The sequence below is a fragment of the Setaria viridis genome, chromosome 5, assembly GCF_005286985.2.
Source record: "Setaria viridis chromosome 5, Setaria_viridis_v4.0, whole genome shotgun sequence".
NCBI lineage: Eukaryota > Viridiplantae > Streptophyta > Magnoliopsida > Poales > Poaceae > Setaria > Setaria viridis.
In genome coordinates, this window is record NC_048267.2 from 25,372,122 (window position 1) to 25,392,217 (window position 20,096).

Below are 20,096 nucleotides of genomic sequence, written 5' to 3' on the forward strand. Positions count from 1 at the left end.
CAAGTTGCGGAATTTTTGAAAAAATCTCTGGAAACTCCAGAAGTTCATGATAAACTTATTCAAAGTTGTTGAGAATTTTCAGATTCGACTATTCACCTCTCCTTTAGTCGACATTCTAGATCCTTTCAATTAGTATCAGAGCTTTGATCTTCAGATAAAAACTTAACCGCTTGGAGTTTCAAGATGTTGACTCCGGGAAATCAACAAGTTCCCACCGGAGGTGATGTGACCGATCCTAATGCGGTCCAACAGCTCGTGTTGCCTCAAGGTGGAGCTACCGGTGGAGGAAGCACAAGTGCCGGGGGAGATCAAGTGGATATTGAAGACTCCTCTGATGATGACTCCGACTATGATGATGCAAGATCAACCCGCTCCAAGCGCCACGCTTCACGAAGGGAGTTTCACCAAATCTCTTTCAATTATGCTCGTTTGAATCTCAATACCTTAAACGGGTTAATCAACTTGGGAAAGCCTTCTCACTTTGATGGGGTGAGCTTTTCAAGGTGGAAGGACTCGATGATGGGGTATTTGATAGGGGTCAACCCCGCTCTTTGGAAGATTGTTGATGTAGGTGTCAATTTCCCAAGAGGAAATGAAGATACTCCCATCACACAAGATTAAGAGTTTGAGATTCAATGAAACTTTCAAGCTTTGCAGGTCATCAAGAGTTCACTACGTGCTGAAGAATTTGACAAGATTGATATATTGGAATCCGCCAAAGATGTATGGGACACTCTCTTCATTAATCATCAAGGAATAAGGAAAGTTAGGGAAGGAAGGATAAGAGCATTAGAGAGTGAGTTCAACTGCTTCATCATTAGAGAGAATGAGACACCACATGAGATGTACAATAGATTGAACAAGATACTCAACAAAATAACATATCTTGGTAGTGACAATTGGGGAAGGAGAGAAGTGGTTGACCAGATTCTATCGGCCTACATGGCAAGAGATGTACAACTCCCTATCTTGCTAAGAGAGAAGAAAGGGTTCAAGAAGTTCACCCTGGCGGATGTGATTGGAAGAATTAAGGAACATCTCATTACCGTCAAGGAATCTAAGCTATCTCAAGAGATGTCCAAGATTCATAAGCAATTGAAAAAGAACAATGGAGTAGCTCTCAAGGCAAGCAACAAGAACAAAGAGAAGAAAGCAAGTTCATCCAAGGTAACCACCAAGGATGATAGTGATGATAGTAGTGATGGTGAAAGCATGAATGAAGAAGAAATGACTCTATTTATGAGGAAGTTCAAGAAAGTGATGAAGAAGAGTGGTTCCTTTCACAAGAACAAGGATAAGAGCAAGACAAAGATAAAGTCAAAGAGGCCATGCTTCAGATGTGGCAAGGAAAGTCATTTCACTACGGATTGTCTGGAAGTTAAACACAAGAAGGAAGGATTCTCCAAGTTTGACAAGAGCAAGTACAAAAAGAAAAATATTGGTGAAGCTCACTTGGGTCAAGAATGGGATTGTAATGAAGAAAACTCGAACTTCGATGAAGAAGTAGGATTGGACAAAATAGCTATTAGAGTAGCAACCTCCAAGTCATCTCTATTTGAAGATCTCACCGATGATGAAAATGCCTTCACCCACACTTGTCTCATGGATAGAGGCCCTAAGGCTTACTCCGCCGGTGGAACTAAATGAGTGCTTGATAGTGGATGCACAAATCATATGACCGGCGAGAAGGAGATGTTCTCCTCTTGTGAAATGAAGAAAAATCCAAAATAAAAAAATTTATTTGGTGATAATAGTGAAATAACCGTGGTTGGTCCAGGTAAAACTGCTATCTCAACCGATCATTCAATTTCTAATGTTTATTTTCTTGAATCTTTGGACTAAAATTTATTGTCCGAAAGTTCCAAAATTTTCGGAGAAAGTTCCGGAGATTCCGGAACATAACATTCCAATGGCTAGTTTTTGAGTGAAGGGGTATAAATACCCCCTCACGCCCTCACATAGTTACTCTCTCAACCTAAGTTCGTGCTGAGCTTCATAAAAGCATTCAAGTCCCCCTCTTTACTCCCCTTTGGCATGCTTGGTGAGATTTGGTGGGAATTTAAGAAGGGATTCAAGTGAAGGGCAAGAGAGAGTGCTAGTGAGCCGATTTCCCATCTCTTGATCACCTTGTTCTTCGTCAAGCCGATGATTTCGTGTTTGTTACTCTTGGAGCTTCAAGCTCCTAGCCGGCTAGGTGTTGCTCGTGGAGTATCCAAGGTTTTGGCTGCCTACGGAAGTTTGTATTACCCCGACGATTGAGTATGTGACTCTAGCTCGATCTTTGTGGTCGATAGAGTGAGGAAAATGGCTTAGGTGTAAAGAGTCCACCCTTTGTAGGTTCCTAACGGAGATGTAGGCTTCAAGTGTGGAGTTGAACTCCGATAAACAAATCCTTGTGTCTCTTATACTTGTTGTTCTTCATTTCATTCATATTCAAGAATAGAACATATTTCTAGAGTTTGTGCTCGATCTACTTTTCTAGAATGTTGCTTGATATTCTACCTTGTCCCTTTGGCTTAGAAAACCCTGTTGATCTACTTATATTTGGTGATTTACATTTAGGTAAGTATTTCATAGGGTTATAGTACTTTTCTGTGGAAATTCTGCAAGTTGGAGAATTTCTGGAACAATCTTTGGAAACTCCGGAAGTTCGTGATAAACTTGTTGGAAATTGTTGAACAGGTTCGACTATTCACCCCCCCTGTTTAGTCGACATCCTAGATCCTTTCATGCTCGCACACAGATCGTGAATGGGTGCTAAATTGGGGCTCCTGCGTCTCGTGCCACTTTAGAGAGCTTGAAAAAAATGAGAGCCGTCCATCGGCAAAATCAAACGGTGGAAACAAATGAAGTATCATAAAGTACCAAAAGATACCAATTTTGTGGGACCAAGCACCAAAAATAGTGAGAAATTACTGTAATACCCTTTTAATTATGTGTAAATCTATTTAATTCTTTTTTTGTAAGAAGGATAAGAAAGAAAAGTACCTTCAAGTACCACCGATACTTTAAAAGCATTGTAACAAAGCTCTTATAATATATACTCAGTCGAGTTGCCCGCTGAGCCTGCCCTCAGTGTTACTACTTACGGCGTGCTTGCGTAGTGCTCACATCAAACGTGTCGCTCCTTCCACGCTTGCCATGCTCTGGCATCAGCCATGTCGCAATAGAGAGTGTGGGGACTTTGGGTCGTACCATGCTTCGTGCTGGGTCCCCTGCCGAGAAGATTTAGCCCATGACAGCCCATCGGGTCAGGCCCAAGCACGGTATGTGGCATGTTGTGCCTACAGTTACGTTGTGCCGGCTCAAGCATGACCCTCGATGTAATCTTTTATTATACCACATAATATAATATATTTATTAGATGAGTCTCTTTTATACTGATATTTATAGAATATGGAGTTATTATTCTTGTATTTAGATCTTTTTTAGAGCTTGATTAGTCATCGGGTTGTCTCATGTCAGCTTAGGCATGGCCCATCTTTCGTGTCATGCTGTGCTATGGGCTAGAGATCCGGGCACAGTTACGCCACGGAGCATCGTACCGCGCGGACACAGATCGGAGCTCTTTGTGTGCCGTGTCGTGCCCTGGGCTGCCCAAATTTGGCATGGCCCAAGTCCCAGCTCTGAGACATTGGGAATGGAGAAGAAAGAGATAATATGTGGAGGATAAATAAATTGAAACATCTATTATAGTGGGCTCCACATTTGGCAGCACACCGAGTAGTGGTATCTGTTGTACCGGAGTCCTGCCATTATTGAATTGACGAAATTAGGACAATGATTGAGTGCAAATCAAACTAAATATTTTGTCCTAACATTATCAACTTGCAGAATGGAGGTGGTATGCAGCGTCAACCTGGCATGGCACGTAAGGACAATGATGATTTAGCGCGGGCCTGTTTGGATACAGGATCAGTACCTGTCACATCGGATGTTTGATACTAATTAGGAGTATTAAATATAGTCTAATTATAAAATTAATTACACAGATGGAGTCTAATTCGCGAGACGAATCTATTAAGTCTAATTAGTCCATGATTTGATAATGTAGTGCTACAGTAACCATTTGCTAATGATGGATTAATTAGGCTTAATAGATTCGTCTCGCGAATTAGTATAGGGGTTCTGCAGTTAGTTTTATAATTAGCTCATATTTAGTCCTCCTAATTAGCGTCCGAACCTCCGATGTGACCCCTCCTAAAGTTTAGTATCCCGCATCCAAACACCCTCTCAAACTAAATATCTTGTCCCAACACTACCGACTTGAGAGTGGAGGTGGTATGTAGCATCATACCTGGCATGGCATGTTTGGATATAGCATATTCTATCGTGCATTGAGACTAGTCTCAGGGAATTGTGTTCATGAGTATGCTACTAGAGATATAACGTCAAATAGTAATTCCGGCGACTAGTTGGAGACATGGTGTGGATCATATCTGTCATCTGTGCGTGAATTACACGTTTCCACAATGATCTGTGGGTAATTTAAAGTATATCTTGTAATTTGAAACATATGTATTCTGACTCGTCTCCACAACTACTCAAGATCAACACTGAAAATAAAGAAGCGAAGGCAGGCACGCGTCAAGCAGCATTTAAATTATTTCGCTTAACGAGACCCGTTATCTAACCTGATGTGTGCAAGTACTATGTACACAAGAGAAGAATCCAACGATACAGCAGCATTGGAGTTATCATTATCGTGAGTCAGTCAATTGGCTTACGTGTGCAATTATTAAAGCAAGCAACTGGATATTCGTGGCTGGTTTATTCAGAGTTCAGACTGCAGCGGTACGGCCGCTCTGGTATACAATGTACGTACCATAGCAGTGATGCCACTTGCACACGAGAAAAAAAAATGGCAAATTGGTGAGTCCTGGGTACCGACGAACCTGCACCGAAGCCGCCGGCGCGGGACCCATCGCGATGGGGGCGGTTGCACGCTGATGTTGTTGCCGGCTTTTAAGCCCTTGCTTGCTCCACCACACCGCAGGAGAGCATGGCGCTCACCCGCATCCTCGTCTTCGTCCTTGGCGCCGCATTGCCATTCCTCCTCTTCCATGCCGGTAAACATCACAAAAACTGTTGTTTTGGCAATTAATTATGCGCATCTGAATGTGCAGTTTAGAGCTAACTTTTATATCGTTCCTGTGTAAACTTTGTAGAAGCGGGCCAGATGGGGGTGAGCTACGGCAGGGTGGCGAACGACCTGCCGGACCCGGCGAAGGTGACGCAGCTGCTCAAGGACAACGGCATCACCATGGTCAGGATATACGACGCCAAACAGGAGGTGCTGAGGTCGCTGGCCAACACCGGGATAAAGGTGATGGTGATGGTGCCAAACGAGAACATCGCGGAGGCGGCCAGGAACCCCTCGTACGCGCTCCAGTGGGTGCGGGACAGGGTGAAGGCCTACTACCCCGCCACGCAGATCCACGGCGTCGCCGTGGGCAACGAGGTGTTCGACTCGAGGCCGGACCTGACGAGGCAGCTCGTCCCGGCCATGACCAACGTCCAGGCGGCGTTGGCGCAGCTGGGCCTCGCCGACGCCGTGAAGGTGTCCACGCCGATCGCGTTCACCGCGGTCGAGAACACGTTCCCGCCGTCCCGGGGCAGGTTCAAGGACGAAATCGCGGAGCCGGTGATGAAGCCCATGCTCCAGTTCCTGAAGAGAACCGGCTCCTACCTCACCATGAACATGTACCCGTTCTGGGCGTACTACAACCAACCACACGACATCAACCTGGACTACGCCCTGGGCAACTCCAATCCCGGCGTCCCCGACGACGACACCAGCCTCAAGTACTACAACCTCCTCGACGCCGAGCGCGACGCCGCGCACTCCGCGATGGACCATTTGGTCCCCGGCGTGAGCTTATATCTCACGGAGACCAATTGGCCGCCGCGCGGAAGACCCCATCAGGGCGGCGGACACCGCGGCGGGAGGCGTTTGGAGGACGACGGGGACGGGGTGTTCACGATAGCCAACGCGCAAGCGTACGTCAATAACCTCATCAACCGCGTGCTGGCCGGCAACACGGGCACCCCTCTCCGCCCCGACGCGGCATTGGACGTGTACATCTTCGCCCTCTTCAACGAGAACCAAAAGGGCGACGGGCCGGACGACATCGAGCAGAACTTTGGGCTGTTCTACCCCAACATGCAGAAGGTGTACGAGTTCGACTTCCACGGCGGTGTTGCGCCACCCGCACCACCGGCGGCAAGCTGGTGCGTGGCGAACGCGGCGGTCGGGGATGATCGGCTGCAGGCGGCGCTGGACTACGCGTGCGGCCACGGCGCCGATTGCAGCGGCATCCAGCCGGGCGCGGTGTGCTTCGAGCCCAGTACCCTGCTGGCGCATGCCTCCTATGCGGTCAACAGTTACTACCAGAACAAGGGTCGGGCCAGCGGAACGTGCGACTTCGCCGGCGCTGCTCACGTCGTGTTGGAGGAACCAGCTGGTGAGTCCTTCACGTCTACTCCTCTTACAGTTTTTTCCTCAAAAAAAGCTACCCGGTCCCATTGCCAGTACGACAGCTGCAAACGTATGGACCAGCCAATCTCACTGGGCGTTTGGTGTTTGTTCTATCTTCCGTGAATAGAAATCTGTGACCCGAATGCGAGCTGGTGTGTGGCGAATGCGGCGGTCGGAGACGGTAGGCTTCAGGCGGCGCTGGATTACGCCTGCGGTCACGGGGCCGACTGCGGCGCCATCCAGCCCGGTGGGAAATGCTTCGAGCCCAACACCAGGGTCGCGCACGCTTCGTACGCGTTCAACAGCTACTACCAGCGCAACCACAGGGCCAGTGGGTCGTGTGACTTCGCCGGAGCCGCTTCCGTTGTCTACATGGCACCAAGTGAGTTATTTCGATCTTTCGTCACATGTCTGTCACGAGCATTCGAAAGGAAACGGTAATCTCACTGCTGTTTATTCACTTTTTACTGCAGAGATAGGAAACTGCGTCCTTCCATGGAGGGCTTGGATTGGGGAGACGACATCAATGTCGGAAGGCAGCTTTGCTGCCATATAATCTTATATACGTAGCAGATAGTATTTTCTTTATGGTCTATAAATAACAGATATCGGCGTAGATCTGTGTGATCCTCTAATTTTTTCCGAACAACTTCCCAAGGATCCCCACCTACTTGATCAAAAGTAAGACTGCACGGTACAAGTGTGATCCCTGGGCATACTAGGGAGAGATTACACGAGTTCTCAGCCATGTGGTGAGACGCATAGAGAAGTTACAGAAGAGAAATATGAAATATCTCCAAGTCGATCCATAGAGCGGTGCAAGTTCAACGCAACAGAAAGTGCCTGATGAAGCCGAAGTGCATTCTACCAATCATCCATCGGAGCCACTACTGAGCAACTTGTTTGCCAGGTTCATCGGAGCCAAAGTACCACCATAACACCCCTCGCAGCTACGTCGCCGTACGGCCACCCTCCAATGATTTGGGAGGGTTTGCTAATAGAACGGGGGCTAAGGGTGGGGGAAACAACTTGACAAAAATGTCGCCGGAAACGACAACCTCCCTTCAAGCTGAAGGCAACACTAATTGAGGCACATCCAGGTGCCGCATACCGCCATCCAACGCTCTTTGAGGGGAGGAAGCCTCAAAGGAGGGAGGGCCGGCAAAGGCGACACCTAGCATTTTATTTGGTATCTCCATCAACAAGGAGAGCACCGACGAAGTAGAGGCGCCAGCAGTGGACACTTGCGGACCACAATAGAATCCAAAGGAGCACCAACAACCTTCTAGTTCTACTACAAACACGGAGGCGGGGCGGTGGTCGCCGGCGGCGGCGATGGCACAGAGGAGAGGAGGCCATTCGATGACGTCTCCAAGAAGGTAGACGACGTCCGAGAGCGTCGTCATCATCAGCCTGTGTAGGTCAGCAAAGGTTTTCGCCTAGGCCCCAATCCTCCGAGCACGCCGATTCTGACCATGGAGAGTGCCGGAAAGGAGGTGGTTCTCTAGTGCGGCACGCGGACCACCATCGGAGTGGAGGTGGAGGGGAGGGGGGAGTCGCATGCAAGCATTGGCTTTGGTGCTGCCGATGGTCGCGAGTCAACACGGCCCACACCGCCAGGACTCCACGCAGTGTCGTCTAGGCCAGTCCACGAGCGTGAACCCGCCTCAAACGCCGCGAGCCCCTCCCCCCTCCACCCCCCGCCTCAAAGGTTAGGGGGACGCCGGATCCAGGCGTGCGCGTGCCTGGATCCGGGCCTGGCCCTTGCGTCGATCTGCGCAGAAACACTTCAGGGGCAGACAGAGGGCAGCAGACCTGTAGGGTCGAGATGCCGCCGGCGACTCCGGTATCGGCGACCTGCTCCTCAACCGGCGCAGCAGGCCTGCTTGGAGCCACCCCGGCCACCTCGGAGCAAGAGCTAGACAGGGATCCAAGCTCCGGCCTTGAGTTCCCCCATTGGAGACAGTGAGAAGAAGACTTGGCCCCGACCTCCCCCACCGAAGGGACCAGATCAGGGCCGGATCCGGCGAAGGGAAGTCGAGCTAGAGCCTCTAGAGCTGCTGAGCAGAACATACTTCGTCGGAAATCATGTCCGCTCAAGTTTGAAGTTGAAGAGAAAGAGTGAAGAGGAAGTGGAAAGGGAAGGCTGTGGATGGTCGCCGGCTTCGGCGCCACCATAGCCGCCGCCACCGTGCGCCGTCCGGTAGAGGCAGCGGCGGCCGGCAAGAGCTGCTGGAGGGGTTTCTTTGCTGGTGGCGGAGTCACCCCTCCCGTCGCCTGAGAGCGACACGGAAGGGTACACGGGGTCCGCTTAGTCCACTCCCAAGAGCGTGATCCTCTATTTTCAAAAGAAGTCCAGTTTTTTTTAATAAATTGTGCAGTTAGCAGATAATAGAAATCCGGACCTACCTTTACAAAATTTAATACAGGTCCTACAAAATGTTAACATGTAACTTCAATGATGGGGATTGCGAGTTTACGGTCGCCCGCTCCGAGGCTCGCGAACGGTCGATCTCCGACCAGATGTTTTTATTCCGTTTCTAGCTTTTGGCTTCCGCGCCCATTCCCTTTTTGGATTCCGCGCACCAGGCTGGTCCCGCATCGTTTTCCCCGATAAACCAACGCCCCTGCGCCACCGAGGGCCATATTTTAGCTTTTGGCGCCCATTTTCCCGCACACCATTCTCTTTGTCTTTTTGCGTGCTAACATTCATTCGGGATCGTGGAAAAATGAGAGGGGAGAGTCAAGATAAAAGCTAGTTTCAATAGTTTAGAAAAATAATACATTTGCTTATAAGAAAAATACATTAAAAAATTATACACTTTTGTCCTTGACATAAAATGAAAAGAAATTAGATCTTCTAAAAGGACGAAGAACACGAATCCATTTTTGAGTCTTGCCTTTTTATGCTTGCCCTGAGAAAAAAAACGAAAAACCAAACACAAAGGGATTAGCTATCATTTTTTGCAAACCGTTCATGTCAAGGCGTCCTATAGGTCTCAAATAAAAGGTAACACAGTAGCTCGCAAAAATAAAAAGTGCTTAATAGACACAAAATGTCTCATTATGTATGTGTAGAAACGAATTCAACTGCCACGAATGTAATTATTTCAGATTACATGTAAACCAGAAACTAAACTACTTGAATCTAGAGACCAAATCAGCCTAAGGTGTGAACCAAAATCAATATCGTCTAGAAGCAGGAACAAACTAGGTTTAACAATTTTGCCAAAGATTGGACTTTATTAGAAGCTGCATGGAAACAAGATGGGTCAGATTGAGCTGGAATCCACATAACACAATAACAGGACATCATATTTCCTCTTGAACCTTATGTGCTCTTCAACAGCAGACTTAGAATTCAAAATGCACTCACATTATTAGATTCACCCATCGGAGTTCTGTGTTCGGAGTGCCCCAAAAATGACCCACGGCACCTGCAGGTTCATCAGCATCTCAATTCTCAACACTGCAACAAGAAAAATGACACATATTAGCCAATTGGAAGCAATGCTCCAGCCTCCAGTTACTATTCATTTGGGGAGTTGGGTTAACGAAATGGGTGATTCTGGACCAACACACTATCATGATGGCATTGCGAACCTTAATGATAACCACAAAGAGTGCTATTTGCCTTAATAGCAACATTGTATACTACTCAACATTCACTAGTAGAGAATTGGCTTTCCATACGCCCCCTTTTGTCCCGGTTTAAAGTTGGCCCGGGACAAAAGGTTCACCAACCGGGACTAAAACTCGGTCACTGGTGGGGGGCTCACCAACCGGGACCTTTTATCCCGGTTGCAAAGGTTAGTGGGAAAAAAAGACTCTGAGAGGCATTTTATCCCGGTTTGAAACACCAACCGGGATAAAAGACCCCCCCTTTTATCCCGGTTGGTAACACCAACCGAGATAAAAGGGTCAAGAGCCTTTTATCCCGGTTTGTAATACCAACCGGGATAAAAGGGGGTCATTTATCCCGGTTGGTGTTTCAAACCGGGATAAAAGGGTCCCCCAACGAGGTGACTGGAAGGTGGCTGGAAGGGGATTAAATCCTCGAACCCTTTTATCCCCGGTGGAAACACCAACCGGGATAAAAGGGGGTCTTTTATCCCGGTTGGTGTTTCCAACCGGGATAAAAGGGTCCCCACGAGTTAATACAAAAGGATAGTATCCCCCTACATAGTCAGATGTGGTGTGTAGGTGGGATGGCAAGGAAGCTACACGCGAGGCTGGAGGTTGTGGGTTCGAATCCCACGAACCGCGCACGCGCATATTTCGCGTGAAAAATCGCGTGACTTGTGACTTGCGCGTGTGGGGGGCCTCCTGGGAGCTCCGGGATAAAAGATCCCCCCTTTTGTCCCGGTTGGTTTATCCCGGATGCATTTTCGGGATCTTTGCACCCTACCAACCGGGACTAAAGCCCAATTCTCTACTAGTGATTGCTGCCATAATCAAGCCATATCTACAGAAGCTGAAACCAAACGAACCTCTATACTCTGTAATCTATAACTCCACACTAACCTAGATGCTTTTGACCCAATCTGATAGAGCAGGCAAGTATTCCTTTCAACCACAACGCTGAACCATGATTTGCGAGCCTGTAATTGTTAGGCTGGAAGCTTGCAACAGCATGGAACCCATATTGTAATATTAGTCACACGGCGGTGAATGCAATTATGATTAATGAATAACTCAGTGATGTGTATTATTTTCTAGAGAGTTTTCTACCACAAGTTATCTCAGAAAAAAGCTTGTCAGAGTAACTTTTCTTATAACATTTCTAAAGTTATTTTCCTAAAAAAATTCTAGAAAATTTCAACAATTTTTTTCTGGATATCTTCGTAGCAAACTTTTCTACATATATTTTTCTACATTACTTTTCAACAAAAGTTATCTAGACAATCTTTTGTGTTAATATACAAAAGGTTTATAATAATTTATCTAACACAAATTTTAACTAAAAGATCTTTTCAAATGTTAGCATTGCTAGAATTTTTGACATAATACTTTCAAAAGAAGATATTTGCTACAGAGCTCAAATTTCTTTTAGAGAACTTGTACCAGAAAATTTATCAAAGTAAAACAAAATGTTCTCTAGAAAAATTAGGTATGAGAAAGTTTGCTAGAAAAATTTTCTTACACAACTTATATAGAAAATTTATCTAGTTACACTTTATTATTAAATTAAATGTTAAAAAATACTATACAAAGAATTGATAAGGAACAAATCTATCTAAAAAGTTTATATGAACAAAATTTAGGTAACACAGAAATTTAAGAACAAAAAAATATGAAAAAAATTTAAATGAGAAAAAGTATATAAAATAGAAAATATTGCATAAAAATATTTTAACAAAAAAATTTCTAAGCAATTTTCATATAAAGTTTTTGTTTAAATAACTATTGAAGCATAAAAACTTTGTAACAAAATTTTGAAGAAAAGGTTTCTAAAAATTTTGTGTAACACAATTTCAAAGAAAAACTTTGCACAAACAATTTTGTATCCAAATTTTGAAGAAAAACTATGTTAAATTTTGGTTAAAGAAATCATACATAAACCTTATCAAGTAAAATTTTCTCAGATTAACTTATATATCTTTAAAAGTTTAGTAGAAAACTTTGCTTACATAAGTTATATAGTAAACTTTGGTAGAAAAGTCTACAATTTAAAAATATTTTACGAAAATCTTTACTCAGAAAACTTTCCTAACAACATGTTAAAGAGATTTTTTTAGAATAAATTCTTCACAGAACCTTTTGACAGCATTATTTATAAAAAAATTTGCTAGAGAATTTTGAATAGAAAACTTATACAGAGAGCTAAAAACTTATACAGAAAATTTATCAAGTAAAGCTTTCTAAGAAAAATTAGGTATGACAATATTTTTTTAGAAAACTTCAGTTATATAACTTATTGTTGGGGGAAATATTAACGATCCCTTAATGCCCATTAAAACAACGATCATGAAGGCCTAGGCCCACCTACGGTAATGAAGACTGCCGTCGACCCAACATAGGAGGGGAGAGCCCCGCTCCGCCTCGCCCGACCCAGTGTCCCGGGGTCGGACGTTCCTGACCCCTCGATGACCAAAACTCCGCCTCGCCCGACCCACGGTCCCAGGGTCGGGAGCGCCCGACTCCTCGCTACAAGACTCCGTCTCGCCCGACCCAGGGCGCAGGGGGTCGGAATCATCCGGGCCCACAAGACAAATATCCTCGTCGGGCGCAGACTAGAAGAGAGCGCGGATCTCGTGGGCCCCTCTGTCGAGCTCGCCATAAATGCACCGCGGCTCTAGCACGCAGAAAGGCGCCCGCGCCCCCGACGCGACCCACCACAAGTACCCATGCACGACCGCACAGCACAGGCTACAATGGCTGCGGCTCTCTCGGATTCGCTACAGGGCACTCATGGCATGCGCCGCCCGGCACAGGAGTGAGCCCCGCCCGTTCTCGCACCCTGCGCATCCGGCGACAGGGACGCGACGCCCGCGTCCCACGGGCCATCAGCAAGATAACAGGATCTGCCGCCTTCCCCGACGGGCACAGATGCCGCGACCGAACGCCATCATCATGCCTGGCGGCAGTGGTCACCAGGGAGATCGCCGACAGGATCCGAAGGCAGCCGCCCTCTCCCGGTGGACGCGCTGACAGGAGCCGAATGCCGGAGCGGGGGGTGGCGATCCGGGGACTTGGTCCTTCCCCTCGTATTGTTTTTTTCTTGAATTAGCTTATCTCTTTTACTTCTCCAAAGGCCTGCCTCACTTGTAACCCCGGCGGCCTCCTTGCGCTATAAAAGGAGAACTGGGGGCCCTGAGACGGGGGGACGGGCAAGCCAACAGAACCCTCACACTCTCCTTTAGAGCATCAGTGCACACCCAAGAGACTTGGGACCAGCTCCCTCTCTCGCCTTCCTGTAACCCCGACTACAGACCCCGCGTGGGCAACGCGAGCAGCTCCCGATACTGGACGTAGGGCTCTTCCTTGCCCGAACCAGTCTAAAACCCGTGTCTCCCATGCCACCATCCGAAGCCTTACGCGCATAAAAAAAATTTACTAGTCTTAGTCTTGATCCGCTAATCTTGACAACGACAGTTGGCGCGCCAGCTAGGGGACCTTTGCGCGTACATCACCGGCTTCAGATGGCCAACCACGACGCCAGCTTTGCTCCGGGCTCCTTGGTCCACTTTGGGAGTCTGGACTTCCTCACCACCGGGGAGGGGATCGAGTTGATCCCTATCCTCGTCTTGCCCGCTCACCCCATCATCTCTGGCTCCGCCGCCGGGACAGCGGCGAGCGGCCAGGCGCGCGCTGAGGGGCCTCCTTCAGAGAGGCGGTTCTTCGGGCTGCGCAATGCCGCGGCGACCTACGGTCGTCTCCTAGCGGTGTCCATGACCGTGCCGCCTGCGAGCAATGAGCTTGTGGGCGTGGCGAGGACGACTTCCGATGCCGGCTCCAACAACGGGAGCCACCACCCCTCGCGCAAGTGCTTCATGGCCGACGTGCACTCCGAGGGGTCCAATGACGATGGCGCCGAAGGGAGGTAGAGGACTCCCCCACCACGCACCGCGGCTACGACTGGGGCCCTCGCCAGGGCCCGATGCGACCCCGACAGCCGGAGGCGCGCGCGCCCCCGCAACGAAGGCAAGGCATGACAACGGGCGCGCGACGTCCAGCAACGCATCTACGTGGACGAAGGTCGCCCTCAGCTCTTCGCTCACGCTAGCCAGAACATCGCCGCAGCGGCGGTCCTACTCCGACGACTCCCCGAGCCGGCAACGCCCGAGGAGCGTCAAACGCACCAAGAGGTGCGCAATCTGCTCGAGTGCGCCGCCGTCGAGCAGGCGGAGAGCTACACGTCCCGGCGACGCGGGCAAAACGCCAGTAGGGCAGCGCCCATCGGACCCCCCGAGGGGCGGGGGGAGTCTATCCACCAGCCTCCTCCTAGGGCGAACCAGGCCGCGCCCGCTCGACGGACACCGCCGCCCGCAGGAGGCAGGGCTCAGTCCATTCACCGGCGCGTCGGTCCCGTCCGCAACGCCCGCGACACCCTGGACGCGCGGAGGCTCTCCTGCGCGAACAGGGAAGAGGGGGTGGACCGTGGCTACCATGTCAACCGTGGCGGCCGCTACGACAGCGAGGAAGAATGCAGCCCGAGCCCCGACCCGTCGGGGCCCCAGGCCTTCTCCGCGCGTATCCTGAACGCGCCGTTCCCGCCGCGCTTCAGGCAGCCAACGAATGTGGCCAAGTACTCCGGGGAGACGAACCCCGGGCTATGGCTCAGCGACTACCGGCTTACATGTTAGGCTGGTGGGACGGACGATGACCTGTTCATCATCCGCAACATTCCACTCTTTCTTGCCGACTCGGCGCGAGCCTGGCTGGAACATATCCCTTTGGGTCGGATCCGCAGCTGGAACGACCTGAAGGAGATATTTGTGGGAAACTTCCAGGGCACGCTGTGGCGGAACCGGCCAACTTAAGCTGGTTTAAGTGTGCCTAATCGCTGTCGGAACAGCAATTATCCGAAACGCACCTAAAACAGCATAAGTCCGGTAGTCCGTCGAGTGTCCCTAGGACTCCTCGAAAGATCCACGACGTGTCTCATAGCCATACATTAGGATAGTATCCGCGATGGGATAACATCAACAAACATTACATTTTTTTCATACATATAAAAGGTACGAGTTATTACAGAACGTAGATTGAAGCAAACTTAGCAGTGCAGTGTTAGACAGAGTGCTAAGATTTTAAATATAAATAGTTTAGGAGGAGATGAGCATTTAAAACTTCTTCTCTAAGGGCATTGTGAGACTCAGGACAATACCCTAGGGCTTCGGGGTTTCCTCCTCTGCAGACTCCTGCGGAGCTTCTGAAAGATAGCCACAAGGGGAAAACCCTGAGTACGGGGTACTCAGCAAGTCTTACCCGACTAACCAATATAATAGTTTTTCTTAGGATGTATATGATGGCTTTTTGGTGTATTTGGCTGATGCAACTTTTCGCCGAAAAGCTTACTACAAGTGATGCCTTAGTTTTATCTTTTATTTGGGTTAAGTCATTACCTAACCATTCTAAATGATGAGCAGAAAGTAAAAGCAATCATAGATATTAAGTCATACATCAAACATTATCAGGAGATATATATATTGCATGAATTTAAACTACGATGCTCAACAGTGATCAAGTGCATTCATAACCGAGAATTGCGGTGATCCGGATCCATTTACATCCTGCAGGAGAGTACCCTGATCACCAGCTTTATACGACTGTCCAGGTCGTACATAACAACCTCTTGATTAGCAAAATCAATGATTAGGAATACGACTACCCGGACCCAGGGATGCACCCCCACATGGGACCCCACGTCTGGCCCGATCACCATGTGAGTTTCAGGCTACACCCCTGCCAATCTCCAGCACGTCAAGTGCGGGTACGAAGTATTCCCGATCATAGAGTTTACTAACCTACTGGGCTTTACTGGTCCCATACCCAGTAAGTGATCAGCTGCTTATCACTTGATCAAAGGTTAAGACAACGAATCGGGCCTTAACCAAATTAATCTAGCAGACAGAACTATATCTCTAGCTTCTGTCCGCTTTCAACTTTCCAAGTTATTTCCCATAAGCAACATGTATGACTCAAAAGTTTTCCTTAAGGTTGGTAAACCAAGTATGTAAGCAAGTAAGCTGTTCTAGACTTGGGTATCTTCTAAGGTTTGAACAAGTGGCAAAGATGTCCTTAAAACAAGGCATGATCATACACAAGAATAGGTTTCAAGCAACTCCTAGACTTAGTGCATACATATAGCAAATAACCGATAATTGGTCACATGAAATAATGACTCCAAAATAGATAGGTATAAATGCACCGGGGCTTGCCTTGTTCGCTTAAAAAGTTAGTATTCTCTGACGGGTTGGCTTCATAGGGGACTAATTCAAAAACTTCTTCGAACTCCGAAGGTCCTTCTGAAAATTCCAAATATTCTCCTTCTGGTGCTTCGGGATCTATAGCATAATACATGCAGGGGTTAGGAATGCAAAATTTGAATAAAAGACTATACAACTTTCCTTCATGATAAAGTTGCAAGCCAACAAGGACTATACAATTTATCATGATAAAGTTTGCAAGTCAACACACAAAAACCTAAAAAGATTAGCCCTCAATTTTATTTGTCTTACTTAACCCTCCTTAAGGTTTTTTTCTTTTATTTTTAGAAAAGGTTATAATTATTTTCTAACTTGAAAACCTAATTTCCTATGAGTTAAGAATAATTTGTGATTAAGAAAATGTTATTTCATATTTTATGCATTTTCTAAAGATTAAGTATTTATTTAATTACCTTAAAAGAAAGGCATTAAATAAATACCCAAATTTTATTATTTTTCTAGGGTGTAAAAATTTTAATGTATAAAGGAAAATAAAACAAGCCTGACAAAATTGGTTTCTCTAATTTTGGACACTCCTAGAAATTTCTTTGATTAAAATGGTGTAATTCGGATTTAAACTAATTTCTTTCTAAAGGAAATCTAATTTTTCCCGAAAAACACCCGGAAAAACTTTTCTTACTCAGCTCGACGCTACCCTCTCTCACGCGCACTGGGCCCCACGGCGCGGACCCACCTATTCCTATTCCTTTCTACCCGCCGGCCTTATTCTCCCTCTGACGGGCCCTGTGGGCCGCTTTCTTTTTCTTTTTCTTTTCTCCGGTCCGATACCGGCCCACGGCCCTCTTCTTCTTTTTCCGTTTTCCGCGGGCGCGGCCTACTCCTTACTGGGCCTCCAGCCCCTTTCTCTTTTCCGGTCGACCGCGTCGGCTCCGTGGGCCTCCAACATGCCGGCCCATAGACGCCCGCGCCTCGGCCTCTTTCTCCCCCTCCCCTCCTTTCTCTCTCTGTCGCGCGGGCCCGAGCATCCAGGCGCTTCTTCCTCCTCCCGCCAAAACGCGCGCGCGACAGGGGGCGGCGTGACTCGCCGGCCGGCGCCCCACCGGCGGCGAAGCTAGGTTAGGACAGCACCTCTACACCTTCACGCACCCGTGTGCGGCAACAGCTCCTCGGGAGATGGCCGGAGCCATTCCCTCCACGGCGGCGGGCGGCGACACCTTCGGCCGGTCGTGACTACTCACGACGACGGCACAAACTACTCGAACAACTACTCTCACACCATCCTGGCATCCTAGGGACTCGCCTACGACTACCTAAGAAGGAAGGGAACCGGTGCAAGATAGTGCTCACTGTGAGCAGGAGGCGCGGCGACGGCGGACAGAAGCGGCGGCGGTTCAAGGCGTGCTGGCGGAGAAATTGGGCAACAAGCTGCTAGGGTTGCTGGTGGGGTGTGGGCGGAGGTGTGGACGGAAGGAATCGGCGGGAGCTGCTGTGTGGTGGTGGAATTTTTGCTCGGCGGCGGTGCTTGACAGAGGAGCGGCGGCGGTAAAAAGGCAGCGGTAGAAACGGCGGCTCGGGAGCGGTAATTATACAAACAACTTACCGCGCGCATGGCTGCCACCGTGGTCTACCCATAGGCTTATGTGGTGAGGAGGTGGCCTAGCTGGTTGCGCTGGCGAGAGAATGACGATGGCGGCGGCGACACGTCCTGCCTGCTCTGTCATCGTTCCCATTTCTTTCTTCTGATGCCCGAAATCTTCAGAGCCTCCCCACGGTAGATTTCCAATCCGACAGTGCACTTGGGTCTTAACCAAAGTTGTAGATAATCTCAAGCTTTCCAATTCATCTATAAACCTTTGCCCGAGATAAACATCAAAAGGTCTTCAAATTTAAATTTTTCCTCGGGCAATGTCTGAATCCCGTTTACCCTTCTATTCAGTTTCGTCAGTTAATCAAGGTGCTCATTTGCCCGACTTAGTGATCCATTTCGGTGGTGCAAATCCCCTTTCTGTAGTCCAACTTCTTCCCAATTATGTTCTACAACACCCAAAGTTTCCATTTTGCCCAAGAACACCTACTCCTTTTGATCTCCATCTCTCTGAAATTAAATCCAAAGTTGATCAGATGCTGCTGTTTTTCAGACTTAGGCATTTTCAGTGACAGTCAACTGTGACAATGTGCTGACTTTGAGCTAAATTTCGAAATTGTTCCCTTCCATGTTCCTGGCCAACAACACCCAATTCTAAGAGTCCAAAGTACATACTTTGATATGGTATAGTTGTTATGATTCACTTATTTGAAAAATTTCTCAGAATTCAATTTCCAAAATGGACTTTGAGGCTGTTTTTCTGAATTTCTGTTTTCAGACGAGGAACAGTAACTTCAGTTTTCTTTTTCCTTTCTTTAATTCCTTTGAGATATTTTGGACCAGTTCTACTCCAAATTCTTGATCCTTAAGTTCTAGTTACTCTTACACTTATAATCCACATTTTTGCCGAATTTTTCTGAATTTCAAATTCAAAATTCAAATTTCGGTCAAATTTGACCCGAATTTGATTTTTGGCCAATTTCTTTTTCCTTTCTTCTCGAATTACTTCCAACTCATCCAAGTCACTTTAAATGACTAAAATGGCAGCTGTTACACACGCACACGCGCCCTGGCAATTCCTGGGACCTCCGGAGCTGCCGCCTGGGGTTAGACGAGTCCCTCCGGGACTACATCCGGTGCTTCTCCAGGAAGCGCACCGAGCTCTCCAATGTCGCGGACGCCGACGTCATAGGGGCTTTCCTGGCAGGAACTTCATGTCGGCCCCTCGTCCACGAGCTAGGGCACCGAGGCCCACGGACCACGGAGGAGCTCCTCAATATCGCCACCAGCTTCGCCTCGGGTGAAGAGGCCGTTGGAGCAATCTTCGACCGCTCCAAGGGCAAAGCAAAGCGGGAGGAGGACGCCGACGAGGGCACCTCCAACCGTCAGCAGAAGAAGAAGAACAAGCAGCGACGCGAGGCACCCCTTGTGGCTGCTGCTGAATGCAAGCGGGGATAGCCGCCCCCAGAGGGCACCCCCGGCTTTTTCGACAAGCTGCTCGAGGGACCGTGCCCGAACCACGAGTTCCCCGCAAAGCACACCTACAAGGACTGCAACCTCATGAAGAGGTATTTTGTAGGCATCCCGGTGAAGGGCGACTGGAGGCGGAAGCCCGACGAGGAGAAGAAGGACGGCGAAGAGAAGGAAGATAGCTTCCCCAAGGTGGATGGTTGCTTCATGATCTTCGGCGGACCGGCGGCTTATGACTCCAAGCGTCACCGAAAGCTGGAGCGCCGCGAGGTCTACGCGGCCGAGCCTGCAACACCGGCCTTCCTCGACTGGTCGGGATCTGCCATCACCTTCGACCGGACCGACCATCCGGGGCGCGTCCTGCAGCCAGGGCGCTACCCGCTCGTCGTCGACCCCATTGTCGGCACGATGCGCCTCACCAAGGTGCTCATGGACGGAGGCAGCGGCCTTAACATCCTCTACGCCGAGACTCTCGACGCCATGGGGATCGACCGCTCCCGACTCCGTCCCAGCAAGGCACCGTTCCACGGCATCGTGCCGGGGAAACAGGCAATGCCTCTCGGGCAGATCGACCTGCCCGTCACTTTCGGGACTCCGTCCAACTACAGGAAGGAGATCGTCACCTTCGAGGTGGTGGGCTTCCGGGGAACCTACCACGCCATCCTGGGGCGGC

At 48.7% G+C, this 20,096-nt stretch overlaps 2 protein-coding genes across 2 annotated transcripts; both read left to right on the forward strand.

Moving 5' to 3' along the window:
- Window positions 1-519: 519 nt before the first annotated feature.
- On the forward strand, window positions 520-1,647 carry LOC140222850 (uncharacterized). The gene is made up of 2 exons (XM_072293973.1): window positions 520-567; window positions 658-1,647. The coding sequence occupies exons 1-2, from the start codon at window positions 520-522 to the stop codon at window positions 1,645-1,647; spliced, it is 1,038 nt and encodes a 345-aa protein (XP_072150074.1).
- Window positions 1,648-4,914: 3,267 nt separating this feature from the next.
- LOC117855008 (putative glucan endo-1,3-beta-glucosidase GVI) lies at window positions 4,915-7,094 on the forward strand. The gene is made up of 4 exons (XM_034737282.2): window positions 4,915-5,069; window positions 5,169-6,464; window positions 6,606-6,860; window positions 6,952-7,094. The coding sequence occupies exons 1-4, from the start codon at window positions 5,003-5,005 to the stop codon at window positions 7,032-7,034; spliced, it is 1,701 nt and encodes a 566-aa protein (XP_034593173.1). The 5' UTR covers window positions 4,915-5,002; the 3' UTR covers window positions 7,035-7,094.
- Window positions 7,095-20,096: the final 13,002 nt, after the last annotated feature.